This window comes from Erinaceus europaeus, chromosome 6, assembly GCF_950295315.1.
Source record: "Erinaceus europaeus chromosome 6, mEriEur2.1, whole genome shotgun sequence".
Taxonomy (NCBI): Eukaryota; Metazoa; Chordata; class Mammalia; order Eulipotyphla; family Erinaceidae; genus Erinaceus; species Erinaceus europaeus.
The window spans coordinates 32,262,916-32,277,268 of record NC_080167.1 but is presented as its reverse complement, the minus strand read 5'-3'; the positions used below and the strand labels follow the sequence as shown (position 1 = coordinate 32,277,268).

The window sequence follows — 14,353 nt, the reverse complement described above, 5'->3', positions numbered from 1 at the left end:
TGATCCACTTGGAATTTACTTTAGTATTTGGTGAAATACAATGATTCAGTTTCATTTTTCTGCATGTTTCAACCCATTGTTTCCAACACCATTTGCTGAAGAGACTCTGCTTTCCCCATGTAATAGTCTGGGCCGCTTTGTCAAAGATTAGATGTCCATACGTGTGGGGCCTCATTTCTGGGCTCTCAATTCTATTCCACTGGTCAGTGTGTCTGTTCATGTTCCAGTACCAAGCAGTTTTGATGACAATGGCCCTATAATACAGTTTGAGATCTGGCAGTGTGATGCCTCCGGTTCTGTTCTTTTTTCTCAAGATTGTTTTGGCAATTCTAGGTCTTTTCTGGTTCCAGATAAACATTTGTAGCATTCTTTCTATTCTCCTAAAAAATGTGCTTGGGATCTTGATGGGGATAGCATTAAATTTGTAGATGGCTCTGGGTAATATATTCATTTTGATGATGTTAATTCTACCAACCCATGAACATGGAATATCTTTCCACTTCTTTGTGTCTTTTTCAATTTCTTTGAGTAGTGACTCATAATTTTCAGTATACAAGTCTTTCACTTCTTTAGTTAGGTATACTCCTAGATATTTTATTGTTTTTGTTGCTATAGAAAAAGGAACTGATTTCTGGATTTCAATTTCTTCTAACTTAGTGTTTGCATAGAGGAATGCCACTGACTTTTGAATGTTAATTTTATAGCCTGACACCTTACTGTATTGCCTGATGATTTCCAAAAGCTTCTTGCTGGATTCCTTAGGTTGTTCCATGTATACTATCATGTCATCTGCAAATAAGGAGAGTTTGACTTCTTCTCTTCCAATCTGTATGCCTTTAATTCCTTGCTCCTGCCTGATTGCTATGGCAAGAACTTCCAACACTGTGTTGAATAGTAATGGTGATAGTGGGCCGCCCTCTCTACTACCTGATCTGAGGGGAAATGCTTCCAGTTTTTCACCATTGAGTATGATGTTGGCTGTAGGTTTGCTATATATAGACTCCACTATCTTCAGGAATTTTCCATCTATTCCCATTTTTTGTAGTGTTTTGATCATAAAGCGATGTTGTATTTTGTCAAAGGCTTTCTCTGCATCTATTGATATGACCATGTGGTTTTTGGTCTTGCTTTTGTTGATGTGGTAGATCACATTAATTGATTTACGTATATTAAACCAACCTTGCATGCCTGGGATAAACCCCACTTGGTCATGATGAACCATCTTTTTGATATACTGCTGTATCCGGTTGGCTAGAATTTTGTTCAATATTTTTGCATCTATGTTCATCAGAGATACTGGTCTGTAGTTTTCTTTTTTGGTTGTGTCCCTGTCTGCTTTTGGTATCAGGATGATGTTGGCTTCATAGAAGCTGGCAGGGAGTATTCCAGTGTCTTCAATCTTCTGGAAGACTTCTAAAAGTAGAGGTATTAGTTCTTCTTTGAAAGTTTTGTAGAATTCATTTGTAAAACCATCTGGTCCAGGACTTTTATTTTTGGGGAGATTTTTGATAACTGTTTCAATTTCATTAGCTGTGATGGGCCTGTTCATGTTATCCACTTCCTCTTTACTTAGTTTTGGAAGTTGGTAGGTATCTAGGAAATCATCCATTTCTTCCAGGTTCTCTAGCTTGGTGGCATATAGTTGTTCATAGAAGCCTTGCATGATATGTTGAATTTCTGCAGTGTCTGTTGTGATATCTCCTCTTTCATTTACTATCCGATTTATTTGGGTCTTCTCCCTTTTTTGTTTTGTGAGTCTGGCTAAAGGTTTGTCGATTTTGTTTACTCTTTCAAAGAACCAACATTTACTTTCATTGATCTTTTGTATGGTTTTCCTTTTCTCAATGTTATTTATTTCTGCCCTAACTTTAGTGATTTCTGTCCTTCTTGTTGCTTTAGAATTCCTTTGTTGTTCTTCTTCTAGGTCTTTAAGATGTGCAATCAGGCTGTTTATTTGTGCCTTTTCTTGTTTCCTAATGTGTGCTTGTATAGCTATGAACTTCCCTCTTAGGACTGCTTTAGCTGTGTCCCAAATATTTTGATAGCTTGTGTCTTCATTTTCATTGAACTCTCGAAACATTTTGATTTCTTCCTTGATTTCCTCTTTGACCCAGAAGTTGTTAAGAAGTGTACTGTTGAGCTTCCACATTTTGGGACTGTTACTAATCTTTTGTGGATTGTTAAGTGTTAGTTTAATTCCACTGTGGTCTGAGAAGATGCTTGCAATGATTTCAGTGCTCTTGAATTGGCTGATGCTGTCTTTGTGGCCTAACATATGGTCTATCCTTGAGAATGATCCATGTGGATTTGAATAAAATGTGTATTCCAGTTTCTTGGGATGAATGACTCTGAAAATGTCCAATAGTTCTAGTTTATCTATCTCTTCATTTAGCTCCCTTATGTCTTTACTGATTTTCTTCCTGGATGATCTGTCAAATTAAGATAGTGGGGTGTTGAAGTCCCCTACTATGATTGTGTTACTGTTAATATATTGCTGTAGCTCTTTCAGTAGAAGTTTGATGTATTTAGATGGCTTCTCATTGGGTGCATAGATATTAATAATTGTTAAGTCCTCTTGATTGACTGATCCTCTGAGCATTAAGTAGTGTCCATTCCTATCTTTTTAAATCTTATCTATTTTAAAGTCTATCATGTCAGATATGAGAATAGCTGTTCCTGCCCTTTTTTGTGGGCCATTGGCTTGTATGATAGTTTTCCATCCTTTCACTTTAAGTCTGTGTTTGTCTTGTTGAGTTAGGTGAGTTTCCTGTAGACAACATATTGTTGGGTTGTGTTTTTCTGAATCATCTTCCTACTCTGTGTCTTTTAATAGGTGAATTCAGGCCATTGACATTTATTGATATCAAATATTGAAGATATTTTAACGCCATTCTTGAAGAGTTTTAGAGTGTTTTGATATATGTCCTATTTGTGGTGGTCTGGTTGTTTATAGGAGACCTTTCAGAACTTCTTTCAGGTTAGGCTTGGTGATGGTTGCTTCCTTCAACTGTTGCTTGTCTGAGAAGGTTTTGATGCTTCCGTCTAGTCTGAATGACAGTCTAGCAGGATATAGTATTCTTGGCTGAAATCCTTTGTAATTGAGCACTTGATAGATATCTTGCCATTCTCTTCTGGCCTGTAGTGTTTGTATGGAGAATTCTGCTGCTAATCTTATGGGTTTTCCTTTGTAGGTGACTCTTTGTTTTTCTCTTGCAGCCTTGAGGATCCTTTCTTTATCCTTATTCCTTTCCATTCTAAGTATGACATGTCTTGGTGTCTTTAGGTCTGGGTTAATTCTGTTTGGGACCCTCTGGGCTTCTTGAATCTTTATGTCTTTGGTGTTGTCTAGACTAGAGAAATTTTCAGCTATTATGGCCTGGAGAATGCTTTCTTCCTCTCCTTCTCTTTCTTCCTCTGGTAAGCCAATAATGCGTATATTGTTTCTTTTGAAGTCATCCCATAGGACTCTGTTGTTGTTTTCAGCATCTCTTAATCTCTTTTTGAGATCTCTTACTTCTTTTTTAGTTGTTTCTAATTCATCCTCAATCTTGCTAAGTCTGTTTTCAGCCTCATAGATTCTATTCTCTCTGCCCTCTACTGCTTTCTGGAGTTCATCTCTTTTGTTGCCCTGCTCTGATACTGTTTTAGCTTGTTCAGCTAGTTGCCTTCTTAGCTCAGCGATTTCAGCTTTCAGCTCTCTAATAACCATGAGATACTTAGAATTTTTTTCCATATTCTCATTTGTTGTTCCTGCATTTCTGATTACAATTTTTTCAAATTCTTTACTCACTCCTGTTATTATTTCCTTAGCTAATGTTTGGATGTTGAACTCGTTGTTTTGTGCTTCACCCTCTGGAGAACTTTTAGCTGGACTCTTGTCCTGGTTTGAGTCTCCAATATTTTTTCTTGTTGTTTTAACCATTTTATATATTATGTTATGAGTTCCCTTTATCAGTACTTTTCAAATTATTGATCACTATTGCCTGGATTGACTTGTGTCTAAGTAATTTAATTAAAGGGTTTACTGTGGTGGAAGTTAACAGTTTTTTCAATCCCTGAGTTGGAGCTCAGTGGTGTAAAAACCTCTTTTTTTTCTTCCCTGTAGGCTATGGGAGCCTGAGGGCTTTTAAACTGTAAATAGGCTTCTTAGCTTTATCACTGACTCCTGACCAAGAGATAAAGCAGGGTGTGGCAGAGATAATCCAGTGGTTATGCAAAGAGACTTTCACAGCCCCTCAGCTATGCCACCGAGGTATAGGTCTTCTCCTGAGTTTCCCGGTTAGATCTCTGTCCCCTGGTGTCCCTCCCTGTTGCTGCTCCAGATTCTGAGGGTAGTAGCAATGGAGACTCAGAGTTGCACTTGGTGAGTCTCTGGGGAGTCCTTTCCTCCCTTCAGCTGTCCCCATGTTGGTGGAACAGACTGGAGGTGGTGTCTCCACTGATAAACTGTTGAACTGTTAGCAGTCACTTAATGTCTCCTTAGGCCCCTCTCTCCTCTCTGTCACCAGCCACGCGTGTTTGTACTCACGGGTGATTTCCTGGGTTCCTGTGGTTATTCTAGTCCTGTCTTGTTTCGGTCCGGGTGGTCTCCTTTGGTATTCCTAGTTGATCCAGGAGAGGAGAGGAGAGGAGAGGAGAGAAAGTGATCTGCTGCTCATAGCTCCTCCTCCGGAACAGCCTCTCCTGGCATTCTTACTGCATTGCAGAGTCCCTAGAACTTGTGATGGAGAAGCCAGTGGCTTACCTTCTGGTTGGAGGCACTCCACATGAGCGCCAGCAGGTATGGACATTTAGCCCCAGGAATCTCACCTTACGCCCCTCTCAGTCCATGAGCCACGTGTGTCTGCACTCACCCCTGGCTTGGAGGGCTCCTGAAGTAATCCTAGTCCTGTTTTGTGTTCTCAAGTGATCCTTTTGCGATCCCCCTATCATTTTGTCTCTGTGTTACAGTTCTGTTAATTTCTATCAAGTCCATTGATTCTTTCTTAAAGAATTAGTGTGAGATTAGTTCCATCATTCCTCTGAATATTCTCAGTTGTCTTGCCTCTCTCCCTCAAATTTGGAAGCATATAGTTATCTGGTTCTATGACCATTTTATGCATGTATTTCAGTAGGATAGGGCTTTTTTGCTCTCCATCTTCTAACCACATAGGATATTCATCAGCTTCAGACTAGTAAGCAAGAGGGATAGGATTTTTTTTTCTGCTGTCTCCAGTGATTTAAGGCATTATTCTGGAGGAGAAAGGGGTTTTGTACTTTCCTTTGGTGACTTTTGAGGCTTCCACCAAAATATCTTCTATGCTGCAAATGTTTCCCTTTTTTAATCCAGCACACACTGTGTATTATATAACTGATCAGGTTTCACTTTTATCATTAGCTGTTAAAATATTTAGTTAATTCAATGCACTTGTTTGGTGCATATACTTCAGCTAATAGTTCATTATTCAAATTAGGCTAACCCTGACAAAATGATTATTTCAAAAAATGTTACAAGGAAAAAATAGTCTTTATAAATATCTCTCTTCAATATATATTCACAATAACAGAAGGAAACTTCTTAAAGTTTTTAAAAATTAAGTCATGGGGGGCTGGGTGTTAGCACAGCAGGTTAAGTGCACATGGCGCAAAACACAAGGACTGAGTAAGAATCCCGGTTCAAGCCTCTAGCTCCCCACCTGCAGGGGAGTTGCTTCACAGGCAGTGAAGCAGGTCTGCAGGTGTCTATCTTTCTCTCCCCCTCTCTGTTTTCCCCTCCTCTCTCAATTTCTCTCTGTCCTATCCAACAGCAATGACAACAATGACAATGATAAACAACAAGAGGGAAAAAATAGCCTCCAGGAACAGTGGATTTGTAGTGCAGGCACTGAGTCCCAGCAATAACCCTGGAAGCAAATAATAATAATAATAATAATTAAAAATTAAGTTATGAAATAATGCAATTCATAATTAAGTAATGAGTGACTTTTATAGTGAAAAACAAGTAAAGTCAAATATTTGTTGCATTCATAATCAACATTATTATATTCTCAATTTTGAGCTATGTTTCTTCTCCATTATACGATCTCATCTGACTTTCAATTTAAACATTTGAATTCTATAGACCATTCACTACAAGCTACCATTAGCCCCTTTTGAAGCAGAATCATAAACAAAATCTTGAGTAAAACCAAAGAAAACATGAAATTTTGAGAACATATATTCATATATATTGTTTTGTTTTGTTTTGTTTTCCAACCAGGGTTATTGCTGGAGCCAGCACTATAAATCCACTGCTCCTGACTGCCATTTTTTCCTTTTTATTTTTCCTTTCTAATTCTTATTAGATAGGGCAGAGAGGAGACAGGGAATTAGAGAGAGGGAGAGAAAGATAGACACCTGCAGACCTGCTTTACTCCTAGTGAAATGGATCCCTTTCAGGTGGGGATCAGGGACTTGAACTTGCACTTAACCAAGTGCACCACCTCCCAGTCCCATCTTTTTATATTATAGGAAACTCTCAAATGTCTTCTACTTTTTAAAAATTTTTTATTTATAAAATGGAAATACTGACAAAAACCATAGGATAAGAGGGATACAATTTCACACAATTCCCACCACCAGAACTCTGTATCCCATCCCATCCCCTGATAGTTTTCCTATTCTTTATTCCTCTGTGAATATGGACCCAGGGTCATTATGGGGTACAGAAGGTAGAAGGTCTGCCTTCTGTAATTGCTCCCCCACTGAACCTGGGCATTGACAGGTCAATCCATACTCCCAGCCTGTCTCTCTCTTTCCCTAGTGGGGCAGAGCTCTGGGGAAGTAGGGCTCTAGGACACATTGGTGGGTTCATCCAGTTGGCATCTTCTACTCCTAACCAATCTGTCAGAAAAACTGAGAGCTCTTGAAAAATGTTCAGATCAAGGAACAAAGGCCTTCCTGATGATAGAGATATAAGACTGCTCCCTTTTCATCTGATACAACAAACTCCAAAATTACTGTGCTTATAGTATTTTCATCTTATTTCACATGTGAAATAATATTTGTCACACCGTCAGCTTATTTGGGAGTGTGATTGTTAACCTCCCACGTGAGCATCCCTTGCAAGTATTCACAGTTTCTTACTATTAAATGCCTGTCCTCCATGCAACAGTCTAATCAACAGGATTTCACACCTGTAATGGGGGATATAATGCTGCACAAAATAGAGAAGACGAGAAGCCCCTCTTGGGAGTACATGTCAGAAATCAAGAGAAGTTTGATATTGTAACCTGCATACAAACTAACAAATATTACCTGCCACATTTCATAGATGGGGCAGAAGAGGTAAGATTTCAAAGTTAGAACCTAACAATTTTTTTTAATTATTTTAAATCATTTTATTGGGGGGTAGTGGTTCACAGTACAGTTTACACAGGAGTAAAATTTCGCATCTCAGCATGGTAGATGTCTGCATAACACTCTCACCCCCACCCAACTTAGGTCCTTTTCCATCATCATGCACCAAGAACCCAAAGCCTTCCTCTACCCTATTCCTTGTTCTCCTTCCCTGGAATCCTTTGCAAAGGTGCAAAGGTTTCACTTTTATCATTAGCTATTAAAATATTTAAAGCCAATTTGATGCACTTACTTGGTGCATACATTTCAGCTATAGACCATTCACTGAAAGCTACCATTAGCCCCTTGTGAAGTAAAACCAAAGAAAATATGACATTTTGAGAATATATATTTCATTATGCATTATTCATATTAGGCTAGTCTGACAAAATGATTATTTCAAAAATATTACAAGAAAAAAATAGTCTCTATTTCGCTAAGATATATATTCTCAATGCCTGAAGAAAACTTAAAATTTTAAAAAATTAAAATTTTAAATCAAAGTTTTATTTTGTATTTCCCCTTTCTGTTCTTCTTTCTTAAGTTCTACCTACAAATGAGATTATCCCATATTCATCTTTCAAGTTCAATATTATTTCAACTTGAGTACACAAGTTTCAGGGTCACATGAGTAAAAGAGGCAGTGTTCATTTTATTGTTAATCAAGTTTCTTGTTCCTTTTGGAAGAGAGATAATTTTGTAATCAGCCACATATAAAATGGTAGATTTTTATAGTCAGAGAAATTTTTCAAATGGTAAAGCATCAGACTTGCATGCTCAGATTTTCCAGTTTTCTCTCAAGCACTGCATATTCTAGAGTGGTACTCTGATTTTTTTCCCCTTTTGTTGCCCTTGTTTTTATTATTATTGTTGTTGTAGTTATTGTTGTTGTTATTGATGTCATCGTTGTTAGAAAGGACAAAGAGAAATGGAGACAGGAGAGGAAAACAGAGAGTGGGAGAGAAAGATAGATGCCTGCAGACCTGCTTCACCACTTGTGAAGCAACTCCCCTGCATGTGGGGAGCTGGGGGCTGGAACTGGGATCCTTATTCCAGTCCTTGCGCTTTGCACCATGTGCGCTTAACCGGCTGCACTACTGCTCAACTCCCTGGTACTCTGATTTGTCTCTTTCTTTCCCTCTGTTTCCCATGAATTTCCCTCAATCTCACATGTGATAAGTAAAAGAAGTCTTGTTTTCTCTAGAATAGAATAAGGAGTCTAGCTGTGACACCCCTGGCTGAGTGCACATGTTACAATGTGCAAGGATGTGGGTTCAATCCCTGGCCTCCACCAGAAGGAGGGAAGCTTCACTAGCAGTGGCTCAATGGTGTGACTCCTCCTCAAACCCACTCTACTACCCTTTTTCCTTTCAAATTCTCTCTGTCCTATCAAATAAAATAAATAAATAAAAAAGCCAGTGCCACATTTGTAATATGAATAAATTTTAATAGGACAGAGGAACAGGCAGTTATCAATCCTACCTGGAGATTGGGAAGGAGAAATGATGGAAAGAGCCATGAAAGCAGAGATTAAAGAGAAGATGATTCTTTAATCAGAGTTGTGAGTGATGAGTAGGGATTTTATTAGCTGAAATTAAAAAAAAAAAGAAATTTAAACATACAACATTGTATGAAATGCTAAAAAGTATGTTGGGGGAGTAGGAAAGAGTTCTTCCAATAAGACATGAATCTTGCCATTTGTGAAGCCCTGGGTTTGAGCCCTGACACCACATGGGAGCATCAGCATGGGGATAAGCTCCATAGATAAAGCATAAGTGGTAGAATGAATGCTTCACATGTGTGAGATCCTATATTTAATCCATGAATATGTTAAGATTCCATCCATGGAGTTGCTTTGTAGTTCCAGGGCTCAAATCTAGTTCTTCAAACAAAACTTAGCAAATTCTCTGCTGGGTAAGTTGTCACCAACCACCCAGACCCCTCGAGTCATTCTTACAATAGTGTCCCAGAAAAAACATCTTTCAAATGTAAATAATACAAAAGTTTAATAATGTTCTCAAGATAGTATGTTACAAGAAAAATAGCAGTAATCTTCAAATTTGAAAAATAAATTACAAAAATGTTGCTACAAAGTGGATTAAATATAATACGCAATAATGTAATCATGTAAGACGAAACATGGCAAATAAATTTATGCATGCTAAAGAAAGAAATGAGCAGATATCTGGAGGAATTTGTTAATAAAAAGGAAGAGGTTGGGAGTCAGGCGGTAGCGCAGTGAGTTAAGCGCACATGGCGCAAAGTGCAAGGACTGGCTGAAGGATCCCAGTTCAAGCCCCTGGCTCCCCACCTGCAGGGGGAGTCACTTCACAAGCGGTGAAGCAGGTCTGCAGGTGTCTGTCTTTCTTTCCCCCTCTCCATTTCTCTCTGTCCTGTCTAACAATGATGACATCAATAACAACAACAACAACAATAACTACAACAACAATAAAAAAAAACAAGGGCAACAAAAGGGAAAATAAATAAATATATATATAAATAAAGGAAGAGGTTAGTAAGAACTAGTACTAAATGAGTGCAGCCTAGAATGTTCCATGGAAAGCATCCTCAGACCAACAGAGATGCAGAGGTTACTGCTATATTTTTACCTTTAGGTTCATGATTATTAAACAATTTGTTCTGCTTTATGTCTTTATGCTTTTCAGCCACCAAGTTGCAGATGACTTCCCTGGGCAGACTACCTTATCAATGTGTCCTGGAGCCTCACCTCCCCCAATGACCTACCACCGTAGGGAAAGATAGAAACAGGTTGGGGATATGGATTGACCTGTCAATGCCCATGTTCAGTGGAGAAGCAATTACAAAAGCCAAACCTTCCACCTTCCTGTGTTAAATATAAATAGACATGGGCACTAGGTCAGATCAGTGGGGTTTACAGTTAATGGTATTTATATGCTTTCCCCATATTTAGGAGCTACTATCTGCCCTGAACCAGCTTCCTAGTTCTATTCCCAACACTGACACCATTTCCCCAGACAAAACCTTTAGCCCACATGCATGTCATCTGTCTGGCTGAGGCAAAAATTAATAAAGTTATGGGCCCCGTTGGAATGTAGCTAACATAGACTTCCTAACTTCTTCCAACATGAAGACCCCAAATCTCATCTGCTATATTTTTACCTTTAGGTTCATGGTTATTAAACAATTTATTCTGCTTTATGTCTTTATGCTTTTCAGCCACCAAGTTGCAGATGACTTCCCTGGGCAGACAACCTCACCAATGTGTCCTGGAACCTCACCTCCCCCAATGACCTACCACCATAGGGAAAGATAGAAACAGGCTGGGGATATGGATTGACCTGTCAATGCCCATGTTCAGTGGAGAAGCAATTACAAAAGCCAGACCTTTCACCTTCTGAACCTCATCATGATCCTGGGTCCATACTCCCAGAAAGATAAAGAATAGGGAAACTTACAAGGGAGGAGAATGGGATATGGAACTCTGGTGGTGGGAATTGTATTGAATTGTACCCCTCTTTTTTTTCTTTACTTTTTAAAATTTTTTTACTTATCTATTTTCCCTTTTGTTGCCCTTGTTTTTTATTGTTGTTATAGTTCTTATTGTTATTGATGTCATCGTTGTTTGACAGGACAGAGAGAAATGGAGAGAGGAGGGGAAGACAAGACAGAAAGGAGAGAGGATGGGAAGAGAAAGAGAGACACCTGCAGACCTGCCTCACCGCTTGTAAAGCAACTTCTCTGCAGGTGGGGAGCCAGGGGCTCGAACTGGGATCCTTATGCCAGTCCTTGCGTTTTGCGCCACATGTGCTTAACCCACTGCACTACCACCCGACTCCTGAATTGTACCCCTCTTATCCTACAATCTTGTCAATTATTGTTAAATCAATAATAAAAATAACTAAATAAAGAGCTTCTACACAGCATCTGAGGGTGTTACTGATTCCAGATAGAAAAATGCAAGTTAAGGAGCCGGGCAGTGGTGCAGTGGGTTAAGCCAACATGGCGCGAAGCCCAAGGGCTGGCGAAGGGAACCCGGTGCGAGCCCCCAGCTCCCCACCTGCAGGGGGTTCACTTCACAGGCAGTGAAGCAGGTCTTCAGATGTCTATCTTTCTCTCCCCCACTCTGTCTTGCCCTCCCCTCTCTATTTCTCTCTATCCTATCCAACAAGAACAGCAGCAATAACAACAACAGTAATAACAAAAACAACAATAAACAACAAGGGCAAAATGAAAGGGGAAAATCAAAATTAAAAAATTTTTAAAAAGAAAAATGCAAGCTAATGAACATTTGTCACTTATTGCTGGAAAAATGGGCATATTGTTCATGAATCAATATCAGCCCCTTTATAAATCAAGATATCCAGGAAGTGGTACAAACTCAAGCCTTTGTGATGAAGTGTAAGTGTTCTCAACATCTAATTTTCTTTTTCAATGTTGTATCTTTATAGGCTCAACTGTCTCAGGCCTTAAATGGAGTTTCTGATAAGGCAAAAGAAGCTAAGGAGTTTCTGGTTCAACTGAAGAACATTTTGCAGCAGATCCAGGTGAGTACAGCTGCAACACTGAAAAGGTAGTCAGTGTAGAAAGTGTTCAAGATGTTTCAAGAATGCAAGAGCAACAAAAGGGAAAAAATAGCTTCCAGGGGCAGTAGATTCTTAGTGCAGGCACCGAGTCCCAGTGATAACCCTGGAGGCAAGAAAAAAAAAAGTAGTATCAAGCATAAAGGAAGGGGTCAGGTGGTAGCGCAGCGGGTTAAGCGCACATGGCGAAAAAAGCAAGGACCAGTGTAAGGATCCCGGTTCGAGCCCCCAGCTCCCCACCTACAAGGGAGTCTCTTCATAGGTGGTGAAGCAGGTCTGCAGGTGTTTGTCTTTCTCTCCCCCTCTCTGTCCTCCCCTCCTCTCTCCATGATAGGCCCATGATGTCTTTGTGGGAATCCCAGGACTCCCTGACTAGGGCCCCAGGTGATGGAGTGGCCTGGTAGTGACTGAAGAGTCATCACTAGAGTATGCCAGTCTCTTGCCCTTATTTTGCTTTTGTAGTCCTTACTTTAAAGACAGACCTTTTAATAAGAGTACTGGTTTGTTTATTATGCTTTCTGGTTATAAAAAGCATAAGTAGGGAGTTGGGTGGTAGCACAGCATGTTAAATGCAGGTGGTGCGAATTACAAGGACCAGCTAAGGATCCTGGTTCAAGCCCTTGACTTCCCACCTGCAGGGGGGGTCACTTCACAGGCGGTGAATCAGGTCTGCATGTGTCTATCTTTGTCTCCCCCTCTTTGTCTTCCCCTCCTCTCTTCATTTCTCCCTGTCCTAACAACGACGACATCAATAACAACAACAATAATAACAGTAACAACAAGTGCAACAAAAGGGAAAATAAATAAACAAATAAAAGCAAAAGTAAATGCTTTAGAATTTTGAGAAAATAGTAGAGAAAACTAAGAAGCTCACCAATATCTCCTTATCTAAGGAAAATACCTCACTATTTTGCCATGCTATTCTATTGCTGTAACTGTCTCTCTTGAGTATTTCTCAGAACATTAAAAACTACTGAACAAGGCATGAATCTTATAGAATATTCCACCATATAGGGACCTAAGACTCATGCCACTCTTTCCATGGCATATGTTTACATGGTTCCTAAATTAGTAACCTTACAATTAACTCTGGACCAGCTTCTCTGAAGTTTCTTTAGCACTGACCAGATTTCAGTAAATCTTTTGTCTAATCCTCTCTACTTCCACAAGGAAAATGGACTGGACTATGAAGCTTGCCTGGTTGCTCAGTGTGATGCTCTGGTTGATGCTTTAACTCGGCAGAAGGCCAAGCTGCTCACCAAGGTTACTAAAGAGAGGGAACACAAGTTGAAGGTATGTACCAAGATGAATGACAAGTTCAGTCTTCATCATAGTTTCTGCATCTACTATGGAGTAGAGCACACAATGGGCATAGGATCAGTATTAGATGAGTGACTAGGTGAGTGACTGGGTAGAGTGAATGAATGAGTGGATGAAGCTAGGAAACAATGAACAAACTGCATTTGAGTCTACTTATGCTCAGGTGACTTTCCAAGGAACCACTCAACTCACCCACTCTTTCCTTCTAAAGCTGGAATTACATTATTTTCAAGTCATCCATTTACCTTCTTACATCCTAAGTCCCTGTTTTCCATTTATAAAACAGTTCTTACCTCACAGATTAGAACCAGCCTATGGTAGTGATGCACCCAGTGTTATTGCCAATAATAGTAAACCAATATTTAGCATAGGCAGGGGAGGGGCTCTCCTCATGTGGCCAAAGTCAAGCAGCTATTCTATAGGCACTGCACTAAGAAAGAATTGCTATATTGTTTGGGGGTGGGACTCAGTTTATTTTATAGACACTTCCTAAATTAAAAACATTACTTTCAAGGAAAAAAAATAGTGTTGAAAATACCTTGTGGTTTACAAGCAAAGTAACTGAGCCCATCAAGTTTCTGTGACCTCCAATAAATGAAAAGGAAGTAAGTTGGGTGGTGGACATATGGGAATTTTCAGATAATATAAAGTTCAGGAAGTTTGCTTGGTTGGGTTTTGTGACCTTGCTTCTTGGGAAGTGGGTCCATTTGGTCCCCAGTGAAGAAGATTGCAGGAGCTGAGGAGCAAAGCAACAAAAGAAGAGGGCGCAAAGTTGTCTAGACTCTTCTAGCCCTTCCTCTGCCACATTCTCTGACTCACTGCAGTGTGACTGCTCTTCTCTGATGAAACTCTTTTTTTATTTCTTTATTGGGGGATTAATGTTTTATAGTCAACTATAAATATAGTAGTTTGTACATGTATAACATTTCACAGTTTTCCACACAATAATACAATCCCCACTAGGTCCTCTGCCATCCTGTTCCAGGATCTGCAATCCCCCCCCACCCACCCACCCCAGAGTCTTTTACTTTGGTGCAATACACCAACTCCAGTCCAAGTTCTGCTTAGTGTTTTCTCTTCTGATCTTGTTTTTCGACTTCTGCCTATGAGTGAGA

At 39.5% G+C, this 14,353-nt stretch overlaps 1 protein-coding gene across 3 annotated transcripts in view; it reads left to right on the top strand.

Annotated features, from left to right (window-relative positions):
- Positions 1–14,353, top strand: part of TRIM67 (tripartite motif containing 67) — a 66,789-nt gene that overhangs the window by 26,286 nt on the left and 26,150 nt on the right. For 2 of the 3 annotated variants that reach the window (XM_060192003.1, XM_007537608.3), the window contains exons 2-3: positions 11,787–11,882; positions 13,089–13,211. In XM_060192003.1, coding sequence (XP_060047986.1) covers positions 11,787–11,882; positions 13,089–13,211 — 219 coding nt within the window. The remainder of the gene's footprint in view (positions 1–11,786; positions 11,883–13,088; positions 13,212–14,353) is intronic. The other variant, XM_060192004.1, reaches the window with a different exon arrangement.